This window comes from Berghia stephanieae, chromosome 4, assembly GCF_034508935.2.
Source record: "Berghia stephanieae isolate SIO BIC M18660-M18661 chromosome 4, UCSD_Bste_1.3, whole genome shotgun sequence".
Lineage (NCBI taxonomy): Eukaryota > Metazoa > Mollusca > Gastropoda > Nudibranchia > Aeolidiidae > Berghia > Berghia stephanieae.
Genome location: NC_088363.1, coordinates 44,175,132 through 44,202,628, shown reverse-complemented (window position 1 = coordinate 44,202,628; position 27,497 = coordinate 44,175,132). Strand labels below are relative to the sequence as shown.

The following is a 27,497-nucleotide window of genomic DNA, read 5'->3' as shown; positions in this document are numbered from 1 at the left end:
GCTTTGCTCCAGGATTTGTCTCAGGGTAAATATGTGGTCACTACATGACTTCCCTTTTCTGAACCCTGCCTGCTCTTTTCTAAGAATGTTTTCAATGTGAGGTGAGATTCTTTTCAGAAGGATTCTATTAAAAATTTTGCTCGTTACGGACAGGAGTGTGATTCCACGCCAGTTAGCACAATTTCCTAGGTCTCCTTTCTTGGCTATTTTATGGATGATGCCTTTCTGCCAATCCTCTGGTATTTCTTCCTTTTCCCAAATGTTGGTGAACAGTTTACTGAGAATTTTGGACATTTCTTGCGAGTTCGCTTTAAGCATTTCCGCAGTGATTTTGTCAATACCTGGGGCCTTGCCATTTTTTTGTTGTTGTATTGCCTCGTGCACCTCATGCTCAGTGATTGGACCAAGATTAACCTCTACGTCCCTTTCTGCTTCTGGGATATCTGTGTAAGAAGATGGGTCTGGTCTGTTCAGAAGGTTTGCGAAATATTCTCTCCATCTTTCAATTTTCTCCTTTTCGTCTGTGATGACACTACCATCTTGGGATTTTAATGGTTTCTCTTGACCATAACTTCTGTTTCCCGAGAGCTTTTTTGTGATTTTGTATAGTGTTTGTGTGTCGTGTCTTACAGCTGCATTTTCTGCTTCAGTTGCTAAATTTTCTGCAAAATCTCTTTTGTCTTTCCTTGTGGATTTTTTCACTTCTTTATCCTTCAATGAGTATTCACTGGATAGCCTTTCTTTCAGTCGGGGGGATTTAGCGTTCAGGAGATTTAGTTTGATTTATTTTCTTTGGTTAATGAGCTCCCATGACCTTGCTGATATCCAATTCTCTGTATTGGATTTATTGTGTCCTAAGTGTTCAGTGGCACTTTCCTGCATGACGTGGTTGAAATCTTGGATTGTCATGTTTGTAATATCTTGTATTGCACTGAATTTGTTTCTGACTGAGATATTGAAATTGTTTTGGATATCTGGGATTTTCAATTTATCTGTGTTGAAACGTTTCTCCTTCTGTTTTGCTATTTTTGTTTTCATCAATTTAGTAGAGATTTTGGCTGTGACAAGATGGTGGTCACTTCCAATGTCTGCCAATCGTCTGACTCTGACATCGTTTAGGCTGCTCTTCCATTTTCTGTTTATAATTATATGGTCTATCTGACTTTCTGTTTTCCCATCTGGTGATTTCCATGTCAATTTGTGGATGTTTTTGTGTGGGAAGAAAGTTCCACCAATAATGAAGTTGTGTTCTTCACAAAATTCTGCCAGTCTGCTTCCATTGTTGTTCATTAACCCTATGCCCTCCTTTCCAACGGACTGATTTGTTTGTGTATTGCCAACTCTAGCATTAAGGTCTCCGATGATCATGAGCATATCATGTCTTGGAATGTTTTCAACGGCCATTCTTAGAATATCGTAAAATTCTTCTTTGTTTTCTTCATCTGAATCCTCTGTAGGTGCGTAGCATGTGAGGATTGATAGCTTGGTGTATTTTGAGTTGTGTCTTGTGTATAAAAGTCTTTCACTTATCGGTTTCCATTCCAATAGTGACTTGTTGTTTTGCCTGGCTATCAAGAGGGCAACACCTTCTCTGTGTTGGTCATCCTTTCGTCCTGACCAAATGATCAGGTCGCCATTTGAGAGTTGGCGCTTCCCAGCTCCTGTCCATCTTGCCTCTGATATGCCTAGCAAATCGATCTTGTAGTTCAACATCTCGCGCTGGGCTTGTGCCAGTTTTCCTGTTTGATATAGGGTCCTAACATTCCAGCACGAGACATTGAGCTTGCGTTTTGGTGACAACAGATCTGCAATCTGGTCGGGGGCGTCCTTGCGGCTTTGACCTCCTACCGTCATGAAGCCAGTATTCTGGTCCGCTTCTCTGCTGCCGCCGGTTGTGGATTTATGTCTGGTTTCTGTTTCTGTAACAGTTTGCTTTTTATGAGGTGGGTTGTTAACCCTACGCTCAACCCCCATTCCTGGAGGGCCGGTGGATTACTCTTCGTCTGATCTCTCTCCTTTTTTCTCTTATTAGAGGTCCGAGGTTCGAGATACGCAAGCCCTCCCACCACGACAAGGTGATAATCCGTCGGGAGAGTTGGTGGATATTGCTCTATATGAAAGCTCACGTTTGTTTGGTTGTTGTTTTTTTAATGTTCTTTTTGTATCTAGGAAAACTGCATAATTCATTTTCACCAATGATAAACAGTATAAAGTGGGCCCAAGTTGTATGTCTTTGATTGTCGATTCAAATGTCTGCCCTACTTTGAATAGCAAACACGTATTTGAAACTTGGGCTAGAAAACTAGTCTTTCAAATATCAATCGATTAAAATTACTCAGAATCAACATCATCATCATCATTATCATCATCATCATCATCATCATCATCATCATCATCATCATCATCATTTTTATCATTAAAATCATAATTATAGTCATGTTATTTTTTTTCTTTTGTTTTAGTTTTGATAAACTGACTTCGTTTTTTGCTTTTGCTTTTTGTCTGTTTATTTGTTTGTTTGCTTATTCATTGCGTTTGTATTTTGTTTGTTTTATTTTTCTTTTGATTTTTTTTGTTCTGTTTATTTTCATATTTTACTTCACTTTTTTATCAATCCAACACATTTAAAGCCAGACAATTAAACTTTCAGCATTGATTGACACCCCATATTCCGTATATTCTCTAGCTCTGACTAGTATTTCCCTATCTTGACTTTGATACAAGACGAGACACAAAACCGTTTGTTTGGCTGTGTCGAGATACCTTGAAACCTGTCAAGACGTGAAAAATAGATGAACGTTGGGGACTTTGTTTCCATTATCTGCTAGTTATAATAATATTATAATAATGCATAAATCAATCTCCTACTCCACTGAAATTAGGATGCACTATTAACCCTTTCAAACCGAGACTGATTTATCTTTTTGATTTTAACCAGTTCATTACCAGCAATAATAAAATCTACACATGCGTAACTATACTAGCGAAATGTTGTTTTTATTCCAGATTTGTTATAACCTTAGCATTTATAATATAGTGTAATATCCACTAATCATGCTCAAAGCGCGTTTCAGGTGTCCTTAACCAACATAAACATTTAACACTTATGAGGATACATGACGCCTGTAAGGCGATATTACATATATATTTTTTCGACCGAGACATCCACGTTACCGCGTATGGTAAGAGAATAATATTTAGTAAAAAGCCTTTCTTCCCTCAAAGCAGGATTCGAATCAGGGACTAACGGGTCTGAAGGCGAGTGTTATACCGCTTGATCACAGAGCTGCACAACATTAAAAAATGTGAAGATTAATTCCTATTTCACCTGTAAAACTATACACTCTATTGTACCGCTTGTTTTCTTTTTTTTTCTGGTGCAATTTTGTTTTGCTCCATGGATTTGTCACGGCGATTTGACACTTGAAGACGTTATGCCCTTTGGAAAATAATCGTTGTGCTCACGTTTGTGTTCCGCCTATTGTTAATGGACATTGCATTCGGAAGTTCCCTTGGTGTATTTGTCTAAAAATATTTTAGCGACAAACGGGCTGCATGTATCGATTAATGATAGGTGTTTGTTGTTTCATCATTTGTTTTATAATACGATGACTATATAGCAATAGTGCATAGTAATTACCTTTGAGGAACGCTATATAAATGCAATTTTAAGTATACATGGTTGTCAGATTACATTCAGGTCGAATACGGACTGAAGAGGTTGAATTTTAATGATATGAATGAGACGATGGAGGTTTCACACTTGTCGCATGAAGACGCATTAAGTTTAATCCATTATTAATTCCATCCCCTCAATTTGATTAATTTCCCCTATCGAGGAATCACACCAGCATCTGTGCAATTTCAACTCACGATGCTACCAATTTGCCGACTATACACGTTTTAAATATTTGGCAAAAAAAAAAAAAAAACAAAAAAAAACAAACAAACATTCTTTTAATACCAAGCGATTTAAACGGCCGAATCTTTTTTAAACTCGAGGCTTACTAAGAAAAAATGCATCACTTCTATAGAAGCCTCGGGTTTAAATCTTTTTTTTTTGACTCGTTTGGGGTTATCTTTACTGATGGTCTTTGAAGTAAAAGCTTTGTGGCAAAAAGGTGTTTTTTTAAAATGTTTTTTTTTTGCCAGTTCTAGCAAAGTGACTGTCAAAATAGCCAAAATTAGGAATTCGAATACTAACCAGGATTAAAAAGTGGACAAAATCGAACGTCTGGATCTTAAAATGAAGAGAATATAGGTTAGAGGTTTGAGGGGAAAAACGCCCTTCGCGAATTGTCGTGAGATGCTGTCGCCTGGGCATTCCATGAAAAAAATTAGATAATCCAGAAAAAGAAAACAAGAAGTTTTTATGTCAATAGGAACCACCCATTCTATCCAATGTGAGTAAATATGGGTTAACAGTATTGCCTAAAGCAACACGGCGTGTGGTTCGAGTATGGGACCTTCAGTTGGGTGTCTTAATCGCTCCGCCATCTCGGCCCCAAAGAGGTTAGACATTTAGGGCTTTTAACCAGTAAACTGCCGTTCTCTGGAAAAATGCGTGTTTAAAGATTTGGCCAAAAAACTCGTCCTCCAGAAATCGATTGATTTAAATTCCCCTCATTTTGGTAAAAACTCTCAAAGCTGGGACTTCGCGATGTTCCAGAATTTATAGTTTTTGACCGGATGAGGGTTATTTAAATCGATCGATATTTGAAGGACGAGTTTTCTGGCCAAATACGTGTTTTTCCAGAGAACGGCATTTTACTGATTGAAGACGTCTAAATACAAAACTCTTCTGCACTGTTCAAGAAACAGGTTTTGTTTTTAAAAATTTCAGTGATTTTGGATTTTTAGAATTCTAAGAGTTCAATTTCTTATCTTGATGATAGAGGAACAAAACATTGAAACATACGGGTGTGCGCGAGTGGTTCTGCTTAAGCTTTAATGTGTGGGTGTGTATGGGGAGGACAATTTATTGGATTAGGGGTTGGGGTTGGGACATTGCTATGGCGTTGTAATGATGTTATGGCTTGGATCAAATTATATACTCGTGACGGAATTGGGGTGTTCTTAGGTCAATACATTATCATTATCATTATTGGAATACGACACTAGAGTGATGAGTAAAATTATTTGTGACCAAAATGACATCATGAGGTGATATTAAAAAAACAAATTAAAGTTAATTTGATCAAAAATTATAACATTTTCGTAATTTTATTTTGTACTATGCGTAATATACTCATTTTACTGATTAGATGATAAAAAAAGAACCGAAGTCTGATATTTCTCCCTATAAATTCAGTTTTCAGCTCCTTAACCATTCCAACATAACACTGTCTCGAGGCGGTCGGTCACATTTTCAAAGACAACAACATACAAGCAATGATGTCGTATTATATCAGTAACGTTTTCAAGAACAATAAAATGTGACAAATGAAAAACAATCTATCTTGCCTTTTATTGCCATAAACTTGGGTAACTTTACATAAAGGGGAACCTTTGCCTCTTGAATTTTGAACCACTAAATAAGAGATTGCTTAGTTTTGTGGCAATTATTGCCTTTGATAAAAATTCAAGTCTTCAAGCGGGTACAATGTCTGCAACAAAGCTGGGATTATTCAGACTGCTCCAAATTTACAAAAGCCTCTCCATTTTCACTCTTTCGTTAGTATTTTCACAATCACAGGCTTCAGGCAGCCTCTACCGTTCTCTACTTATGAAGTTTCTTTACAAAATCATTGACAAGGCACACTGTGGCTCATAAAGCTGCTGGGAAATGATCGTTTTGTTGAACAATAATGTGTCACACAACAATATATCAATTCGGTATTATTTCGATGTAAACCAGATGCCAACCCCTCCCAAAAAAAAAAAACCCCAACAAAACAAAAGGAAACATGCTGATCGCCCTTTACACGGCGTTCCTGGCCAAGAGCAACACTTCACATGTCTTGTAGGGCGTGACAAACGCCTATTTTTGGCAATATTACAACATTTTCCGGACAGAGACAACGCTGTAAACGGCCATGTACTCGTTTTACACCTGAGTACGGTGTGAGAATGTGAGTAAAAAGCCTTTTCCAAGGTCTCAGAACAGGGCTCGAAACCCAGGACCTTCCGATCCGAAAGCGATTGTCATACGTCAAGACCACTAAGCCGCACAGGATTTTAATGTTAAAACGACCAGATATGTATTTCTTTTTTTTTGTCAGTTAAAGAAATTATACACATTCTCATCAATAAAAAAGAAAGTTCTTCCAAGACGAAAAATATTGGAAAATCTGGTGTTTTCTGGTTTCATCCATGGCAAGAGAGCTAGATCACCGGGCGACAGAGGATGACACACATACACTTCAAATCTAAGAGACAACGACCTTCTGCCTGGAAGTGCAGAAGACCAAACCCAAATGGAGACAGTGTTCAACAACACGATTACAAACGCATGCTATTTGCAATCACTATTTTTGTCGTGAACAAATTCACATCCACTTTTCTTTGAACAAGGGTTACAATTTATATTGAATATCGGATGGTTTCATGTTTTATCGACGGAAAGAGAGCAAGATCAGAAGACGACAGAGGATGACACACACGCACACACAACAAATCAGAGAACATTTCAAACAACGACCATTAATAAGAAATGGTAGAAGACTGAATCGAATAGAGCAGACAGCTGGTCATCGACGTGATTACAAACACATGCTAACACTGTTTTGTCGTGTAAGAATTTACATCCAATTAGTTTGTATGTAATATGTGTGTATATGCAGGATGTATGGGTGTATGTATGTGTGTGTGTATGAGAGAGAGAGAGAGAGAGAGAGAGAGAGAGAGAGAGAGAGGAATACCTTTTTCTACCATATTCATTGCTTCTATTATCTACTACGCCACTGTGATGGTGTTGTTGTTTGGTGTAATGACGGTGGTTTTGTTTCTATTTGTAATAGTGAAGTAAAACCTACACACACAATATATTGCTTTATATGTTCTTTAGGAGTGTGTTGAATTGTTTAATCCACTTATCTCCATATCTTTTAAATACAATACAAAATACAAATGGAGAGAACATACCAGATGTCCAGCCCATTACATTTATGACCATTAAAAACGTAGTTAAAATGTGTTGAATCAGAAAATGAATGTTTTACTGTGTGTAATAATATTAAGACTGGACAAAGCATTAATTAGTTTCGGAATCCAACGTCTGATTTTAAAGATTTGAATTTTTTATTGCCCGCACAACAACAAAAATATTTTAAAATGGTAGGGATTTTAAATTGCTTATAAAACATATCAGAATAATCACAAAAAACGAAAAAAGAGTGAAACAAGTGAAAGTAGTACTGTCTGTTCGGTAAGTTAATATTATTGTAATGTAAGTGGTCATCTCGAAATGGTGTTATGTTACATCACGAAAATGCAATACTTTGCGTCTTACCCCTCAAAAAGGGGAATCCCCGTCCAGGTAGCCACTTTTACAGCATGCAGCTGCTGCTGTTGTCAGTCACTTGCTGGGTTCCAGCAGTATAACTAAGTGATCCGATTTTATGAAGAAATAAACAGCAGTGGGCTATTTATATCAAATTTCTCTCACTCTATATATTTATCAACGCCTAGCAAACTCTATATAGGTGGTGCGTGTATATTTGTAAGTATACATGTGTGTTAGCCTCTGTGTATGTATGTGTGTGCGTGTGTGTGTATGTATTTGTCCATTTGTCCTTTATTTTAGAGATCTTTATCACTTGGCCAACGTTCTAGTCACTGGTTTGCTCTCAATTTCTAGTATTTACCACCTAACCAACCCCCCCCCCCCCACACACACACACTTACACATACACCCATTCACTCCATCCCACCCCCACACATCTCTCTTTAGACGACGATAAGTCAACTGGAAATGATGTCAATTTAAGACTTGACCATAAAGCATGTCATTACAGTAGCCTGCCGTTTAGGTATCTAGTCATACCATAACTCCTTTCCGGAGAAGAAGGCTGTAAGATTCTCAAACACTAACATAAAGTATGGTTGGGACCCACCTTCTCAAAACGGTCAGACGCCCCTGTGGTATAGTTGCTGAAAATCGAATTGATTGCCCAAAAAATTATGGAACTAGGGAACTAGTTTATGTTATGTTCTATATCGTATCGTATAGTTTAAGAATTATAGGCGTGAAAATACTTTAAATGCTTTGGAAACGTTCATGCAAAAATACAATTTTCAAGTTACGTAAAAAACTATCATCGTTAATTTGACAGTTTTGAATATATAATAACAATTTCAAATTATAAAATATCTATCACACAAATACGTGTTATGGCCAAGATACGTAGTATAATTTCGCTATCAACATTCATTTGTCATTTTAGTGCAGAAAAATATTGATTCACAAGGTGGAAACCGAACTCACCCCTCTCCTTTCTTGGAAAAGGAAATTATATTTCTAATCATTTTTTATTTCAAATTCACTTTTTTTGCAACCTTTTCATTCCATCTCCTTGCCAGTTTGACGCGACGGGACATAATAATATGAGATAATCTAACCATCAGACAAGGTTGTTACTCCGGTTATTCAGATAATCATAACATGCTATTTTTATAACATACCAAGTTCAGTGCCATTAGTTGTAGCTATGTCTCGCCAGAGCAAAGAAATAAATCTCTGAAAAAAATGTAGTAGCTTAGCTTCCTAATGAAGGTTGTACTAGAAGGGAAGCAAAGTGTGATGTTAAATAACTGGTTCCTATATTACTGGAAGTATAAATTGACTCTTCCGGAGGACTAGGTACATAGCTTGTGTAATTCAACTTCTGGTGCCAGAGGATGGTATCTTATTTTCTAGTCTTAGAATGGTAGTAAACCAAGATCATCCATTCTGACTATTTTACGTCCCGTTATCCGACGAATTTTCCGAGTACTAAATTAGTTAAGCTACCTTTTGGTAACCTATTCATTATTGGTACTGAAAAGGACTGGTTGCATACAAACTCTCAGGGAGTTAGGAACCAAAAGAGTAGAGGTTTTGATGTCACTTTTCTTCCCTACGTGCGGCTATGTGGTCTTGTGGTATGACACTCGCTTTCGGATCGGAATGTAAAATGAGTACCTGGCCGATAACAGCGTTGTATCTGTCCGAAAAAAAATTGTAATATCGCCCAACAGGTATCATGACACGTCCTACATGTTAAGTATTACTGTTGGTCAGGGACACTTTGAAAAGCGGTTTGAGAACGTTTATTGGATATTCCGCTATACTATAACAGCTCACGTTTTTAGTGAGTACCTAGCTGCTAGAAGTTGTGGATTGTAAAAATATTTGCCCAAATAGAATAATATTATATCCGCTTCAAAGAAAAGAAGAAAAAAAGAATTAAATTAAGTACCTTACTCTTTTTAAAAGTGATCTCTTCATTTTTGCCCAGACTTTTAAGGTCTCGTCTGGGGTGTTTTCAATTCCTTTGAATGAGGTCATTGTCCTATTAATTTTTCTGACTGCTCTAGACCGGAAATAAAGTTCACGCCATTACGTGCGGATCTCTCGTTAAGCGTCAACATTGGCTGGTTCACCCTGATGTGATACCGGTTAAAGGTGGCAAGCCACATATCTAACTCGCACTTTCGAAAAGGTATTATGTCGGGAGGAATTGGACCCTTAAAAAGTGAAACTACAAATAGAATGGTACGAGATATGATGTTGTCAGTACCGATCGTAAAGGCATGGCATTAAATATATATATTTATTTATTTATTTATTTATTTATTTATTTATTTATTTATTTATTTATTTATCTTTCTAGTTCTTTATTGATTTGTTTATTTACTTATTTATTCATATATTTATATATTTATATATACAATTGTTACTTATTTATCTATTACTTATTCATTTATTAATTAATTGAATCAACCAAAATAGAGTTTAATATTTTCCGGCCAAAAACTAATTAGAAACATGCTTTGTTGGACTTGGACAAATAACATGTTGATTTCAGAAGCTCAAAAGTAAATTTACTTGTCCGATCACTGCTCGAAAAAATATTCAATATGAATTAATAATTATAGAATAACATATTCAAGAAAGACAATTGAATTTCTCTCGTCTTTGGTGGTCTCAGCGTCTATTTTTAGTCTACTGTGTGTGTTTTCAATTATAAAGGTTATTTTGAAGAAAAATGAAAGACGCTAAAATAAAATTTAATATTATGTGTGTTTGCATGGCATGTGTTATTGCGTGTGATTATATATGTACATATATATATATATATATATATATATATATATATATATATTATATATATATATATTATATATATACGTGTGTTTGTGTGTGACTGTGTGTGTGTAAAGACTGCTTTGAAATGCCCTAATATTTTGAATTACTCGTAACAGTGAACTTTTTAAAAGTAATTATGTTTGGATGGATAAGCAAGCATCTAATATAAAATTAAAATAAAAAGATTCTTATTCTTAAAACTGGATATATAAATCTAAATGAAACAGCAATTGTAAAATAGATGATTGTGTAATTTTTAGATAAAAAGTAAACTACAAAATGGCTACAATTCTGGACGTCTTTCATTCCTGAGGTTTAAAAAGAAAAGAAAAAAATATAGAGTAGAGCTGAAATGTCAAATGACAAAATTAAATATATGACCTTCTCTTTTTTTTAAGACGGGTGATATTTCGGGAGTCCTTTTTTTAAAAAATGAGATTTAAAGTTCGAATATGGAGAGATGTAAAATTGTAGTTTTGTCCCTCTTAGAAGCTTAATCTATTGCCGTGAGTAAAGTGTAATATGAATACATTTCATTGTATTTTACATTTACAAATTGTGCGGATTTATGTTCTAGTGGTATGACACTCGCTTTCGGATCGGAGGGTCCTGAGTTCGCGCAAAGTTGAGTACTTGGAGAAAGGTTTTTTACCCACATTCTCTCACCGTAATCAGGTGTAAAATGAGTACATGGCCGTAAATAACAGCGTTGTCTCTGTCGAAAAAAATTGTAATATCGCATAACAGGCGTTATGTTTCGTTCTACATGTTACGTCTTGCTGTTCGTCAAGGACCCTTTGGAAAACGCTTTGAGCACGTTTAGTGAATATTCCTCTCTATAAAAGCTCAAGTTTCAAAAGAAATTATTTTAGCAGCTAAATCATCCCGTAATAATGACGTTTGGAGGCGATTGTTCATATCATTGAGCAAATGCATTTGATGACTAATTCAGTCCCTTGAATGGTGTGATTAAATAGTGATTACAAGATCTGCCATCTTATCGTTGTGCGCATGAGTTTGAGTTTAGTTCTGTGGTAGAAACCATGAAGCCGTGAGAAATGTTGTTTATGACTAATGCGAAGCCCCAGGTTTGAGAGTTTTTGGCAAGTTCTGGGTCATTCAAATATATATCTATTAGAATGACATCATCTTGGCAAAAGCCCTCAAAGCTTTTACTTCGCAAAGGCCCAGGTTTGAGTGTTTTTGCCAAGATGAGGGTCATTTAAATCGATCGATATTTGAAGGACGAGTTATCTGGCCAAATTTTAAAATATGGATTTTTTCAGAGTACGCAGAACAGTAGGCACCGTGTTCGATGGACAGAACTAAAGGACAGAATCGATGAAAAACCCATTCCCGCAAAAGAGTCAAAATAATCTCTCGCATTTTTGCGTCCATCACGAATTTAATCAACCCTCATTTCTAATATATCGGTTTTACCCGACGTGCACTTAATTGCAGGTCTGATAACCCAATTCCTTATGGGCTCAGTGTTTTAATGGAAATTAAACAAAAAATGAAGGAAAATATTGTCCATTACAACAATTTTAAACTAGGCCCATAAGTGGCTTCGGATGTCAGACCTGCATATATGACCACGTCCGTTTTATCCTAAGTAAAGTGTAATAATACATTATTAGGCCTTATTTGAGGCTATGTCCATAGCTACCTTTTGTGCATGCCAAACAGCCGAATCGGTCCGCCCCACATTTTGCAAGTATTTGTCACAAATATTTTGACACGCTGATGAGATAATTAACCAGTTGTTTTGCTTTTTTTTACCAATCAAAACGCGGCATTTGCGACACTCCCTCAAGCCAGCTCGGACAACTTTCGCTAGCCGTTAACATACAATATAATGAAGGAATTGACATCACTCTGCTCTTTCTTCTTGTTATTTACTCGTTAGATGGATTCACTGGATTCGCCCAATCCGACTATGATGAACGTTAAAGGTTACGCATAGTTTTATGTGATGGTGCGATTGATCAGTTGGAGGGGGGGGGGGAGGGAGAGGGGGTCCCGATAGCTCAGTTGGTAGGGCACTCGCTTCACATGCAAAGGGTACCCGAGATCAATCCCGGGTGCAGTCGGGGATTTTTCTGACCCTCTTGTCCACCCAGCAGTGATTTGGTAACTGGACTGTTCTATCTGGCGGAAGGTACTTTGCGATAGACTAGCGTCCTATCCAAAAGGGTAGCAAGCAATTGCTATTGTCCGTTTCACGGTATAGAAACGGAGATGAACTCCGGCTCCACAATTCAGATTTCACATGCGTAGAGTAGGGACGATCACCGTGAGTTTCATGTTCATGTTTAATTTAATATTGATGGCAGAGATGACTGGTTTTGGATCTTGGAATGTATTTTTTAAATAAAACCATATGTTTTATTATAAATGTTTAAGAAGGGCACATGGATGTGTATTCGATTATCTCACAGTATCGTGTTTATAGAGGTGTAGGTGATATCTGAGGCATGAAAGGACATCGGGGACTTGTATCGATCTTTCGCTCTAAATCAGATGTCTGCCCAACAACTCACGTAGTTAGATGTACATGTGATTTAAAATATCGCTTTCTCTCTCTCTCTCTCTCTCTCTCTCTCTCTCTCTCTCTCTCTCTCTCTCTGTGTGTGTGTGTGTGTGTGTGTGTCTCTCTCTCTCTCTGTCTCTCTCTCCCTCTCGTTATCTCTCTTTTTTTCTTTGTCTCTCTCTCTCTCTCTTTGTCCCTCTCATCCCTTCATTCTCTCTATCTCTCGTTCTCTATCTGTCTGTCCCTCTCTCTCTCTCTCTCTCTCTCTCTCTCTCTTTCCCTCTCTCTCTCTCTCTCTCTCTCTCTCTCGTTCTCTCTTAAACTTATAATGCAGTGACAAAGGAAATTTTGGTTTTATCATTTTAAGACACCGTTTTCATTCTCCTCAATACATTATTAAAAATTAGCCTACGTCTCTTTATACACATAATAATACCCCCCCCTCCACCAAAAATAAAAAAAATACCTAACAAACAACAAAAATAAAAACCAAAAAAACCCCCAAAGACCTCCCAAAACAATATATATATATATATATATATATATATATATATATATATATATTATATATATATGTATATATATACGTGAAAACTAAATCGTTCTATAAAATACCGTTTAGACACGGTGAGTCACGAAATCAGTTTTAAGCATCAATACAAATCACATGACCATGTGACACAATTCATTGCAGACCACGGTTGTGACATTTTGGACTGACTGTTCCAAGTCAATGTTTGACGTCCCTCGTTAAATCATCATTATGTAGAGACAACGCCAAAGAACAGAGAGAGGGCTAGTCCTATTTGCCGCAAAATGACACATAAAACTTTTTTTTCCAAATTTTGGCCTGAAAATTTTGATTCATTATTTTGTTGGTTATAACGACTTCCGGTTTATCAACAATACTTAAACCCAAGTGTTCTGAGAAAATATCAGGTTTAAGGATTTTTGACAAGATGGGAATCACTTTAATCGAGCGATTAATGCAGTAAAAGTTTTCTGGCCAAATTGTATAAAGGCGTTTTGGTTGTTTGGTGTTGGTACTATCTGGATTTAAAGGAATCTGGGCTACTAGGAGTTTGTTGATCAAACATGGAACCTCGTCGTGGGTGACTCGCGGGCAAATACTGGCATTGGGATGGACGATTTTCGGGGGGGGGGGGGGGGGGGGTGATGACGTTATGGATGGGGTATGTGCCTGATGGTCGTATTATGGGCTTATAAAAACACCAAAAGCAGTAGCTCGAGCCTTAACCCTCTCCTTACCAACTATAGGAAAATCGTCACATTCGTTACGATACAACCAACATTTTTAAAATTCAAATTTCTTTTGTACATCATAAAATTTAAAGAAAATGAACAATGTGTTGTAGAGTATGTGTATGGAAAGAACTTACTGCTATTGTGTTTGAGTGATAAAAAATCTATTTTTGTGTTAGTTGGGTCGGAAGTTTTGGGGAAAATCATGAAAATGGCTGGTAAGGAGAGAGTTAATAGAGGTACAAAGAAATGGGAATGCAATGATCTTGTTTTGAACAGATGGTTACAAATGTTCCAAATTTAGGCCATAAACACCGTCCTTCAAATTATGTTGATCGATTAAACGATCCTCATCTTGTCGAAAACTTTCAATCTTGGGACTTCTAGAAGACGTCATTGAAGTCACGGAGTTGTGAGTGATTAACAAGATGACGTTCATTTCAATCGATCAATAATAGGCTTCAAAAATCATGACGTCACTTCAGTCGTAATGACGCACTTAGTAACTGGCTCTAAACTATCGGAACAATGGCAGAGGCCCTGATGAAATATTTCTCCGACGAGAAAAAAAAGTGTATCCAGAGGAGAAAAACATTATAAATATGATCATGTTTTGACTTTTATACATTCTGATCACATGACATGTAAAAAGTTCTAGCCGCCAGCATTAAGAATAAAAAGTACCGATTTTCTTTACAACCACGCTGCTCGCCGTTGCTGGGCGACGTGACATCAGACTATTGAATCCAACTAAAGGTCGAGTTTTCTGGCCAAAAGTATTTAAAATGTGTTGTTTTTCCCAGAGTAGTGCAGAATAAAATCCGGTGTCCAAAAAGGTTAATTAGAATTCTGTTTTCTACAAATTGAGCTATCACCCCCCCCCTGCCTTTTTGTATGCACCCCCCTCCCCCTCCCACTCCTTGTACACATTGACGTAAGGTTGGATCGATAAGTGGAAGACCTTTATAATCACAGCATGTTGTGTGCCGTGTACGATCATCAAAGCAACGTATAAAGAAGAACGTATAGCCTCACAATGTCCAACATATTTTCTTGGTATAATGCCATATTTATAGGGTTTCCGTATTTTACTTTGGAAAAGAAAAACCCGTAAAGAATAACAAAAAAAAAAAGAACAAAATACAAAACTATAGATAGAACGAAGTTGACGTCACTCAGGTCTTTGTTATTGTTTTTTGCCATCCATGTTCATGAGTAATTCTCACTAGACTGTATTAACCAGACTATAGATAGTATGCGCTTGGCTAAGAAGCTCACAACTTTGCCATCAGGAAGTATAACGGATCATACACACAAAACTGTGTGTAACCATAAATGTTTATAATCAGGTTAATACAGTCTAGTGAGAATTACTCATAATTGCGGATGGCAAAAAAAAAACAATAACAAAGACCTAAGTGACGTCAACTTGGAACTATCTATAAACGTTTAAGGTTTACACGGATTTTTTTTTTTTGTTGGTCGGTTATATTTCCGTATGGCAATGTTATGAGTTTCTTAGCCAAGCGCACAGTATTAGTATAAGGTTGAGGAAGGAATGACTTTTGTAACCTCAACGAACTTTTTTCAGTAGTACGGAGCAGTGCCAGATTTCTACCGTACACCACTGCCGCAATCTGAGAAAAAACAACACAAAATGACACATTTATTGACTTTTTGATCAGAAATCTCAACCCTGAAATATCATAGATTTATTTAAATTACCGTCATCTTGTCAAGAATACTCTCAAATTTGGGACTTCTTCAGACTTCTTCGGAAATCCCACGTTTTGAAAAGGCGAGCGTCATTGTAATCGATCGATAAATGTGTTTTTATATTTTTTTTTCAGAGAACGGCAGATGACTGCATATTCGTCACTATGAAATTTTCATCTTGTCAAAAGCTCTCACATTTGGGACTTCTACACACTTCTTCGGTAGTCCCAGATTTGATATAATGAGGTTTTTTTCCTTGTATTTTTCTTTCTTATTTTTTCTGCCACCTTTCATACACACTTGTTCAGACATGTTGATGTGAGTGTTTTGTGATGCAAGAGAGGGTTTACAAAGGAAACACATACACTTGTGAAGAATAATAAAGGCATCAAATTGCCCCAACTATCGGGTAACATCTATCATGTAATGGTAGCACTCCTGACTGAAAGGCGGGAGATCTCAGGTTCGATCCCCAGTCGAGACTGATTGTTGTTTAGATTATTTCTTTAATAAAGTATTTCTTCTTTCACTTGCATTGTCTCAAACACATCTTATATCTCAATTTATATTCTGTCTGGAGTGATATTCTAGATGTGGGCTTTCGGCTTTCCTCTCTGTTACTAAAGACGTCTTATTGGTTGACAAAGGGGACATCCAAAACGCCTACATTAACTGTCTTTGTTGATAAAATTGAATGAAGCTCCCATTTCATACGACTTTAAAAAAATAATTTAAAAATTACGCTCTTCCATCACGGCATCATAAGATCCCGTCGCCTCGGCATTCCATGAAGTAATATATATAGATAATTCATCAAACAGGATATCCGATGTCAACAGGAATCACCCATGTTGTCCAAGTGAGCAAATTGGGGCTAAATAATCTTGCCCAAGGAAAAAAAACGAAATTGCCTGAAGCGGGTCTCGAACTCGGGACCTTCGGGATCACCGTGCAATGCCTTAAGCACTCGGTCACTTCGCCCCTTATTGTTATGGTATCCATAAATGAAAAATGTTATTTTAAAAAGAATAGATACTTTTAGCTTTTGACTTAAAGTTAGTAGCAATTCAAAAAATAATTCCAAGGTTTTAGTATAGATTTGCTCTGTCAATAATGGAGTAAAATAAATAGTCATATAATGAATTTTCTTTCAAATAAGCCGGAATTGCTAATTCTTTTTTCTAATTCCAACAAGTTGAAATTTCGTGGGTTTGACATAGAAATAAATGTCAAACTGGCAATATTATAATTGACGGCCGATTTTCCAAAACTCCTTACTTCCATTTTTTTACTTTTTGAGATTTTACATCCATGAGATAATTAGAAATGTAAATTATATTTTAAGCATCAAATTTAACAAGGATTCCCTTGGATTTGTGTGAATTTGAAATTCAAATATGATAAAGTAATAGACCGAATTTAGGGGAAATAATCCTCAATCTCTCAAATGGGGAAAACCGAGTTAGGGAGTTTTGGAAAACCACTCTTTAATTTCATCCTGGGTTTTAATGTTCACGTCATAATAATCATTAAATCAAACTTGTGCCTCGCATGTTAACAGAGAGATGTAATGGCGCGGGTGGTGTTAATCCTTAACAAGTGCAATTCTGTTGCAGTCTCACCAAGCATTACATGCTTCGTGAATTGGGTTAATAATAATTAATTATGATCCATCGTCTTACAGGGGCATTAAATTATGTGCGGCTATGTGGTCTTGTGGTATGACACTCGCTTTCGGATCGGAAGGTCCTGGGTTCGAGCCTCGCTCGGCGCAAAGTTGAGTCCTTGGAAAGGGCTCTTTACTTAATTCTCTCACGTCCTCTGGTGTAAACTAAGTATGCGTTACAGCGTTGTCTGTCGAAACAATGTAATCGTTAACAGCGCATGTCTTCTAATGTAAATGTGCTGTGGACGGACCCATTGTAAGCGTAAGTGGTTAGTGGATATTGCGCTATAAAAAAGCTCAATTATTATTAATTTTTTTATGATAGGTAACAAATATCAACCCGACAACCCCAATGTCATCATGACTTTTAATTTTAACGCCATATGAATTGATTTATTTAATTAACGTGTCTCTGGCATGTTAAAAGAGATGTAAGGATGTGCTTGGTGTTAATCCTTCACAAGTGGTATTATTTACAATCTTTTCAATGGACCTTCCTGTCAAAGTCAAAGTCAAAGTTGAGATTTTATATAGAGCAGTATCCACTTAACGTGCTCAAAGCGCTTTACAGGGGTCCCTGACTAACAGCGACACTTAACATGGAGGAGGAAACATAACGCCTGTTAGGCGATATTGCATTTATTTTTTCCGACAGAGACAACGCTGTTAACGGCCAGGTTCTCATTTTAGACCTGAGTACGGTGGGAGAATGTGAGTAAAGAGCCATTTCCAAGGACTCGAGCGAGGCTTGAACCCAGGACCTTCCAAACCGAAAGCGAGTGTCATACCACAAGACTGCATAGCCGCACCAGCGTATAATACTGTTTTGAGTCCTCGGGTAACAAATATCAAACTAGCAATCCACATGTCATCATGACTTTTAATTTTAACACCAAATCTATTGAATTATTAATCATGTGCCTGGCATGGTAACGTAACATTTAAAAATGTCGGTGATGTTAATCCTTCTCTCGTGATATTCGTTTCAATCTTTTTCTGAAGTAATATGTCGTGGTTAGCTGTGCATTAATTAATGTGACCCCCTGTGTCAAATGAGTGTTTTTGTTAGATTTGGCGGAAAATACTTTGCGATAGACTAGCGTCTTAACCAAAGGGTAGCAGCAAATTGCTATTGTCCGTTTCAGTATTATGTCGGGATGAATCGAATCCCATAGGGTGAATTTAGGTATCAAAATAAGGAGAAATACGAATTTGGGAGTTTTGTGCAATGACAGAACTCACTCATTCACTATCCAGCGTCGTCCTCATTAACATTGGCTGCCCGCACTCTGCGGTTACTAAAGTCTGTCCATTCCCTTCGTCTGTTGATGGTATCATATAATTCTCTTCCATTCATCTCTGTCCATTCTAGGATATTTTTTTATATAACTAAGCCTAGGTCTTCCCCTTCTTCGTTTGCCCTCTATTTTCCCCTGTATCAAATCTTTCATTAGCGTGCATGGTCCATAGGTTTTGGAAATGACAGAAATGAACCCAAATTTTCTCATTTAATTGTGTCTATAAATTGAATTTTCAGTATCCATTTCATCCCGATTTAAAACTGCTTTCGGACGGCGGGTCATACAAAAAATGTGATCAGGATTTGGAGTCTATTCCTCTTAGTGGGGACCTGTGCTTGTGTCTGAATGAGACTTTTAGGTGATCTCAAACTAAGTACTTTGATAGTGTGCTCTTGGAATCTAGCCTGTTTCCTATTTGAACCAATTCCCCTTTGTCTTGCCTTTTCTTGGGTGCTTTAATTGTCATTCTAGAACTTTTTACTATCCCATTTTCTTCATTTTTACTGGCGCTGATATGACCTTAATGTGTTGCAAGCGCCGTGAAACCCTTAAAAACAAAAACAAAACAAGTAAATTTTCTTTTGTTGTTAAAGAGTTAACTGATTAAACCGCGTCGTTCCTCCTTGCGTGTTAACAATAACTGTAAGAAGCTTGGGTGCATTAGTGTCAAGTTGTGTTGGGATGGCTATCGAGTACTTCAAACATCTAATGGAGGAGTTAATGCTATTCTATCAAGCCATTAACACATTCCGACCACGTAGGGTTAAACGGTAACATCTTGACATTCTCGTGTAACGGAATAAACGGAATGACGTCATCTCTTCTAGGCGGAATATAGATTAACTCTTTAACGACCAAAGTGAATATCTTAATAATCTTAATTTCTTTCATTTAAACAAAATTAATTTGTTTACAACCCCCGAACTAACAATGTTTTTCACCAAGAGAGCAGTTACATTGATGTATCTGGGGCTTCATCGAAGTACCACTCGCCCTAATGTATAGCACTCTTCTGTTCAGAATTGTAAGATATGATTAGCGGTAAGAGTAAATTGGAATACTCTTTAACGGCCAAAGTGAATATCTTTATAATCTTAATTGCTTCATTAAAAACAATTAATTTGTTTACAACTCCCGAAATAACAATTTTTTTCACCAAGAGAGCAATAAATTCATGTATCTGGGGGCTTCATCGAAGTACGGATCTTTCTTTTGTAAACTACTCTTCTGTTCAGAATTGTAAGATATGATTAGAGGTCGGAGTAAATTGGAATACCTAATTTATTACTTCTTAAACTGACAAATTAGAGAGAAGGCTCTGATGGACGATGAATATCTGAAAGATGTGAATGAACGGTGCCAGACAAAGCGAAAAGAAAAGTACACGTACAAAATAAAACATCTCAAAAAGATCAGTCTACCTCGACTGGGAATCGAACCTCAGATCTCTTGCAATTTATATATATATATATATATATATATATATATATATATATAAATATATATATGTGTGAGTGTGTGTGTATGTGTGTGTGTGTGTGTGTTACAAGGATATCGTTTCCAGTTGTTTGTCAATTCGTTCACACTTCTATTTCGCTAAGGGTCCAGTTTGAGTTAATTTCTAGGGCAATTAATAATGAAGGCCCATGTCGACGTGGGGAAAATCAAGTTTGTTGTCAAGAAATAATTTTTTTTTTAAACTTCCAGTTGACGAATTTGCCTCAGGGAATATGGGAACTTACTCACTGTCTCAATGTTTCTGTTGAGAATAATAGAGATCATAATATTATAGCCTCAACGGCTAACTCGCCCAGTAAACGTTCGTGATGTCTGTTTGGTTACCTGATGAACTCAAGAAGTTGCAGGAGGAATTAATGAGGCAGAATGTTGTTGGGGTTTTTTTTAAGTAGCGGACAGCATCAATTGTAGAGCCAGCATGTCGTGACCGGGGCATTTGATAGCTCAGTTGGTAGAGCACTCGCTTCATACGCAAAGGGATCGAGATTGATCCGGGTGTCGTCAATATTTTTTCTGACCTTCTACCCACCCTTCAGTAAATGGGGAGCTGAGTCTATTTGATCTGGCGGAAAGTACATAGCGTCCTATCCAAAAGCAAGCAACCTATGTAAACTGGGATAAACTCCGACTCCATGGGCCGAACTGATTTATCGAGAAGCCGTCCATGTCCGCCAGGAGAGAATTAGGGAGAGCTAGAGATAAAAAGAGAAAAGAAAGCATGAAACTGTGAGAGAGAGAAAGAAAGAAAGAGAGAGAGACAGAGAGAGAGAGAGAGAGAGAGAGAGAGAGAGAGAGAGAGAGAGAGAATAAATAACATGAGATAGTTCATCCCATTCCTTCCTATTATACGTTTGTAAATACTGACATCGTCGGTGGTTGTTTTAGATGCCTCCAATAACTTACATGTCCAACATTATTTTCTATCCCAATAGGTCCACCATTGGAAATTGGTATAGAGCTGATTCTGGCCAGCTTTGACAGTATCTCGGAAGTGGACATGGTAAGTCTTTATTATGTGCTTCTATTCTCTGGATTGAATTCAAGTGTGATGGTGTGTGTGCGTGTGTGGGTGCGTGTGTGTGTGTGTGCGTGTGTGTTTGCATGTAAAGTCTGGATTGCTGCCCTGTATGGTCGCGAGACTGGAAAGTGACATGGTAAGCCTGTATGTACGTTTATGCTTTGTATTTCATTGAGGTGAGTATGGCGTTGTTTTTTTTTTTTTTGTTTTTTTTTTGTTTTTGTTTTTGTTTTTTTTTTTTTGACGACCCTGTCCACCAGCAGTGATTGGGTAGCTGAGTTTGTTAGATTTGGCGGAAAATAGTTTACGGTTTTTTTTTTGTTTTTTTTGACTACCCTGTCTACCCAGCAGTGATTGGGTAGCTGGGTTTGTTAGATTTGGCGGAAAATAGTTTACGATAAAGTAGTGTCCTATCGAGTTTCACGCTATAGAAACCGGAATAAACCCCTGCTCCATCGGCCTATTGTCTCTCAAGGACTATTTCTTTATAGTAAAACATTTTAACTTGACCCGAGTCTCATATTTTTTACTCTTGATGCTATGCGCCTTTAACAAAATGATCACTAAGCCTCCAGCCGAATAAATTCTACCAACACAGAAAACTGTGTTACCTCGAACGTTTATAGTCTGATTGAGACAGTTTAGTAAGAACTTATCATGATAATGGCTGTCTAAAACAGTAACAAAGAGCCGAGTAAAGTAAACTTCGTTATTTTTATAATATATCCAATTTTTAGCATTTAAATCAACCCGACATGATACCGCTTAGCATTTCATGTCCAAGTCACTTTCCGACATCTGGTAGACCCAGATATAATACCGTGCTGAGGAGATGGGTCACAAATGCATGTACGTTCAACGTGCAATACAGAGGTCAAGGACTATTACATTTTATTGGAGTAGAAAAAAGTCGACCGTTTCTTATGTATTTCCCTGGAGCCCAATATTGGCTAAAATCCTTGTTTAACCAGTTAACAGCCGAACTCTGGAAAAAGTTTTGTTCAAAAATTTAGCCAGAAAACTAGTCCTTCAAATATCGATCGATTTTAATGACCGTCATGTTGGCAAAACCTCTCAAAGCTGGGACTCTGCGAGGTAAAACGTTTGAGGGTTTTTGCCAAGAAGATGTCATTTTCGTTGATATATATTTTAAGAATGAGTTTTCTGGCCAAATTTTAAATACATGTTTTTTCAGAGTATGGCAGTTGACTGGTGAAAAAAATGTTTCTGTATTTGTCAGTCTCCGTGCCCAAGGCGGCATGTTTAAACAACCACAGACAAATGAAATTAGCCCCGTATCTCAATGGTGTGTTTGATTTTATGCTGTTTAAGAGAATCCAAAAAGAACTGAAATTGCATCTCTCTCTCTCTCTCTCTCTCTCTCTCTCTCTCTCTCTCTCTCCCTCTCTCTCTCTCACTCCCTTTAGATAGACTGATTTTTTGGGATGATTTTTTATCTTGTATTTTTCTTTCTTGCTTTGTCTGGCACCTTTCATACACATGTTCAGATCTTTATTTTAGATAGTTAGTTTTGTGTGTTGGTACGTAATTTCCACTGGTGGATGTTATGAGTATTTTATCTAAACATATAGCATCAATATTTTCGTGAAACTAATCACTAACATGCGGTCTTAACAATATAATGACAAAGAACTTAGTGACGTACACTTCGTTCCTTCTATATAGTTAAGTTGATCATAGAATATTGACATGTAAAGAGACGAGAAAGGGTGTACGTGGGAACAAAAGTATTGGACTTACAAATAGCGGGAAAGAGGAAAAAGGGACGCCCAAAGACTAGATGGTGGGATAAGGTAAAGGATGATATGAAAGAACTGGGCCGGGAGGAAGATGATGCGCTGAACCGAGATGCATATAGATGTGGCATTCAATGTGGCAACCCTGCAAAATGCGGGATAAGCTGAAAGAAGAAGATCATAGAATATTGAAGAGGGCACTCGCAGGAAAGCAGTGTGTTGTTGCGAAAGACATTCGTTACAAATGACTCTGTGACTTTTTCACGACGGATGTCGGTTATTTCCCTTTCACCAATATTAAACATCATTACTACCACTCCCTCCACTAGCTCTAAAACCACTCAAGGTTCATCTAATTTAATGGCCTATGGGTGTGGGGTTGGAACCCTTAACGATTAGTAGTTATATCAGGATTTTGTGGAAATAGGTGTTTGGCTGGATGTTAGAAGAGATTAGTAGAAATCGGTGGTTGACGTGTCCTTGAGTACATCGGAGGTTTGTGAAGATTGGTGGTTGAAGGTCATATGGGGCAGCGTAGCTCAGTCAGCGGTACGGCCTTTGCTTCGTACCCAAAATGTACCGAGTTCGATCATCCGCCGCAGCTCCCGAATTACCACGACAGCTGCATAGGCTGCCAGTGGACCCAAAACAATTTGGGTTTCGGACCTGCATATAAGTGGACGTCGACCAGTGCATTAAATATAAATCTGCAATTATTGTATTCAAATGCTTGGAAGTCTCGTCACCAACATATCTCTCAAACCTCATTGAACGCTATATCACATTGATCGATTCGATTGACGAACAAAAATACAAACAGGAAATGGACCAGAGACACCCCCTTCATGACCACAATTGCCCCAAAAGCAGGCTCAAATCAAGGAAAAGCTTCCTCACAGTAGAGAGCCTTCACCCAGACCACTCAGCATTCTTCTGCCTGGACAAATGGGTAGAATGGGACAAGACAGCAAACGATGCCCTCCAGCCCCCAACAGAAAAGCTCCCAGCAGGCACAGACCTCAAGAGAAAAGACTGGGTGGCGTTGAACAGAGCTAGAGCAAAGGTGAGAAACACCGCCACCAACCTCTTTAAATGGAAAATCTCACCGGGCACTGAATGCCCATGCGGTCACCCCAGACAGACCATGGACCACATCCTGTCCGAATGCGCGCTGGGACCTCACTGCACCAATGCTGACCTGAGGGAATGCAACCAGACTGCCCGGGACTGGCTGACTCACTGGCGCGACAAGATATGATGATGATTGACGAACGACCTCAAATTGAAAACACCCCGCTGTAGAGTGAAGGCTGCTGAACGCGCCTTTCAGCATTACGGTCCAAGGTTGTTCAATTTGCTACCACATGAGATACGTCTATCGTCTTCATTGTAGGATTTCAAGCGTCGATTGATGACATTTTTATTCAGACAGCCTTTCTTTTAATAATTATGTGTATGATTAGCATTGTTCGTGTATTGCATTAGGGCTTCATCTATGTTATGCCCTACAGATGAAGGGACGTTTGGCGCACTATTATTATTATTATTATTATTATTATTATTATTATTATTATTATTATTATTATTATTAATTATTATTTACACACACACCAACTACTACTACTACTTACTATATACTATATACTTATACTACTACTACTACTCTACTACTACTTACTATATACACTACTACTACTACACTACTACTACTACTACTACTACTACTACTACTATATATAATAATAATAATAATAAATAATAATAATAATAATAATAATATAATAATAATAATAATATAATAATAATAATAATAATAATATAAATAATAATAAAATAATAATAATAAAAATAATAATTCTACTTCTTTTTATTTGTATTCTTCTTTTTATTCTTTTTTTTTTCTTTATTCTTCCTCTTCTCTTTCTGCTTTTGTCAGAAAAGAATATTTCGGTATGTAACCATGTTGAACAATACGTAAAAATTCAAGGGTTTTGTATTCTGAATATTCAAAGAACCTTCCCCACCTACCAATCCTTCCCCGTCCACTCCTGCTATTATTATATAAAATCTTATTAATATTCATGATCAACCTTCGTCTTAAAAGATGAAGCCATCAGATACCAACAACAAAAAAAAATACATTGTTTGGGATAATAACCCTTACAGGCTGTGCTCTATTATACTCTAACCTCAACAGAGACCCTATCGTTTCAACCTCGAATTATCTCGAGGATCGACATGTGTATATTAGCAGTTCTGGTAACTGAACACAATTATGGGCTTGATTTAACATTGTTGTAATGGACAAATGTTTGCGATGGTTTAAAAGAGTTTCCATGACAACAATGAGCTAAAACGATGTGCTCTTATTTGCATGTCTGACAACCCAATTTATTATGGGCTCATTGTTTTAATGGAAATCTCAAAAACATTTCGCTAAACATCGTCCATTACAGCAATGTTAAATTAGCCCTATCGTTGTGATTGGATGCAAGACCTGCATCTATGTTCACATCGGCCTAAAAAATTAGGGTTATCGGACCTGCATATAAGTATCCGTTTTGATGGTAAAGCAAGGAATGTCAACAAGGGATTTTAATGTCAAAATTATCAAAAATACGAATTTTTATTCCTTATTTTTATTTCATCGCTTACTTAATCCTCGTAGAGCCATGGGAACAAAAGGCATCTATCAAGGACTTCCGTTACATCTGTCGACTGCATAGACACTTTATGTTATCCCATTTATCCCTGGTTAGACCATATTCTTTCAGCTCTTTATCTATGGATCTTCTCCAGGTTTTTTTTTCGATCTACCTTTTAGTCTTTTAATCAGCCTGCCAGCGGATTCCAATTCTTGGCAAACCAGTTATTTTAAAAATTATCAATTTAACTTTATAATCTAACTTAACATAACATAGTATATTTGTAAGGATCGAAAGATCTTTCAATTAAGAATAATTTTTAAAAACATATAGGTGTAAAACGACGTGCATATTTTTGTAGATTTGATAGCCAGGCGCAAACGGTGTGTATTTTACCTAAACGCAGAACATTGATTTTTAAAAAAATCATATCGGACATTAAATGGAAATGACTGTAAGGAATTAGTGAAAGGATCTCAAAATGACTATTTTTAAACGGCTGAAAATGAAACCACGATTTACGCAGACAACAAAAAGAGTTCAATATTCTTTTAGAGCGTTCGAGTCGAATGATCTGACAATCAAAGATTCCCCCCCCCCCCCCTTCATTCAATCCTTTGGATAGTTTTCCAGATTGCCCTATTGAATCTTGCTAGAAGTTGTGGACTGTATTGAAAAGGACATGAAAAAAAAACCAGCTTCAAACCTAAAAAAAAAAATTATAATGATGATGATGAGGATGATGATAAAAATAATAATAATGATGATGATAATAATAATAATGATAATAATAATAATAATAATAATAATAATAATAATAATAATAATAATAATAATAATAATAATAATAATAATAATAATAATAATAATAATAATGATGATGATGATACTAATAATAATAGTAATAATAGTTAAAATAATAATAATAGTAATAATAATAATGATAATAATAATAATAATAATAATAATAATAGTAATAATAATAATAATAATAATAATAATAATAATAATAATAATAATAATAATAATAATAATAATAATAATAATAATAATAATAGTATAATCATCATCATAATCATCATGATCATCATGATCATCATCATAATAATAATAACCAACAATATGTGACCCTACGCCTCGAAGCGGTATTAAGTCGGGATTTGGAAAATGAAGAAAACCGGTTTTAAAGTGGGAGTGGTCAAAATTATCAAATTTCAGTTTTTGGTTGTGGCAGAAACTACAATAATTTTTCTACATGAAAACATAATAATTAAGCATAAATATTGAGGATAAGTTATATAAATTGCGGCTATTTGGTCTAGTGGTATGACACTCGCTTTCTGATCGGAAGGTCCTGGGTTAGAGCCTCGCGCTCGGCGCATAGTTGAGTCCTTGGAAAAGGCTCTTTACTCACATTCTCTCATCGTATTCAGGTGTAAAATGAGTACCTGGCCATTAACAGCGTTGTCTCTGTTCGAAAAATTGTAATATCGCCTAGCAGGCGTTATGTCCCGTCCTACATGTTAAATGTTGTTGTTGACCAGGGACCCCTTGTAAAGCGCTTTGAGCATGTTTAGTGAATAATGCGCTATATAAAAGCTCAATTTAATTTTTTTTAATTTAATAAATTTAAAGTTTGAAAAAGCAACTATCAATGACACATTCAAAACGAGAGTTGACTTTCTCTCAGAGAGCAACCATTTCCAAGACTTAGTAATATTAAGTCTTTTCCTCCACCAATACCATGTAAGATACCACAGCAAAGGGCGTGTCTTTATCTATCTCAGAGAAA

At 36.7% G+C, this 27,497-nt stretch overlaps 1 protein-coding gene across 1 annotated transcript in view; it reads left to right on the top strand.

The window, feature by feature from the left end:
• Positions 1 to 27,497, top strand: part of LOC144970643 (gamma-aminobutyric acid receptor subunit beta-like) — a 154,636-nt gene that overhangs the window by 99,855 nt on the left and 27,284 nt on the right. Inside the window, exon 3 of the mRNA XM_078910472.1 lies at positions 21,218 to 21,285. Within this exon, the coding sequence (XP_078766598.1) occupies positions 21,218 to 21,285 (68 nt within the window). The remainder of the gene's footprint in view (positions 1 to 21,217; positions 21,286 to 27,497) is intronic.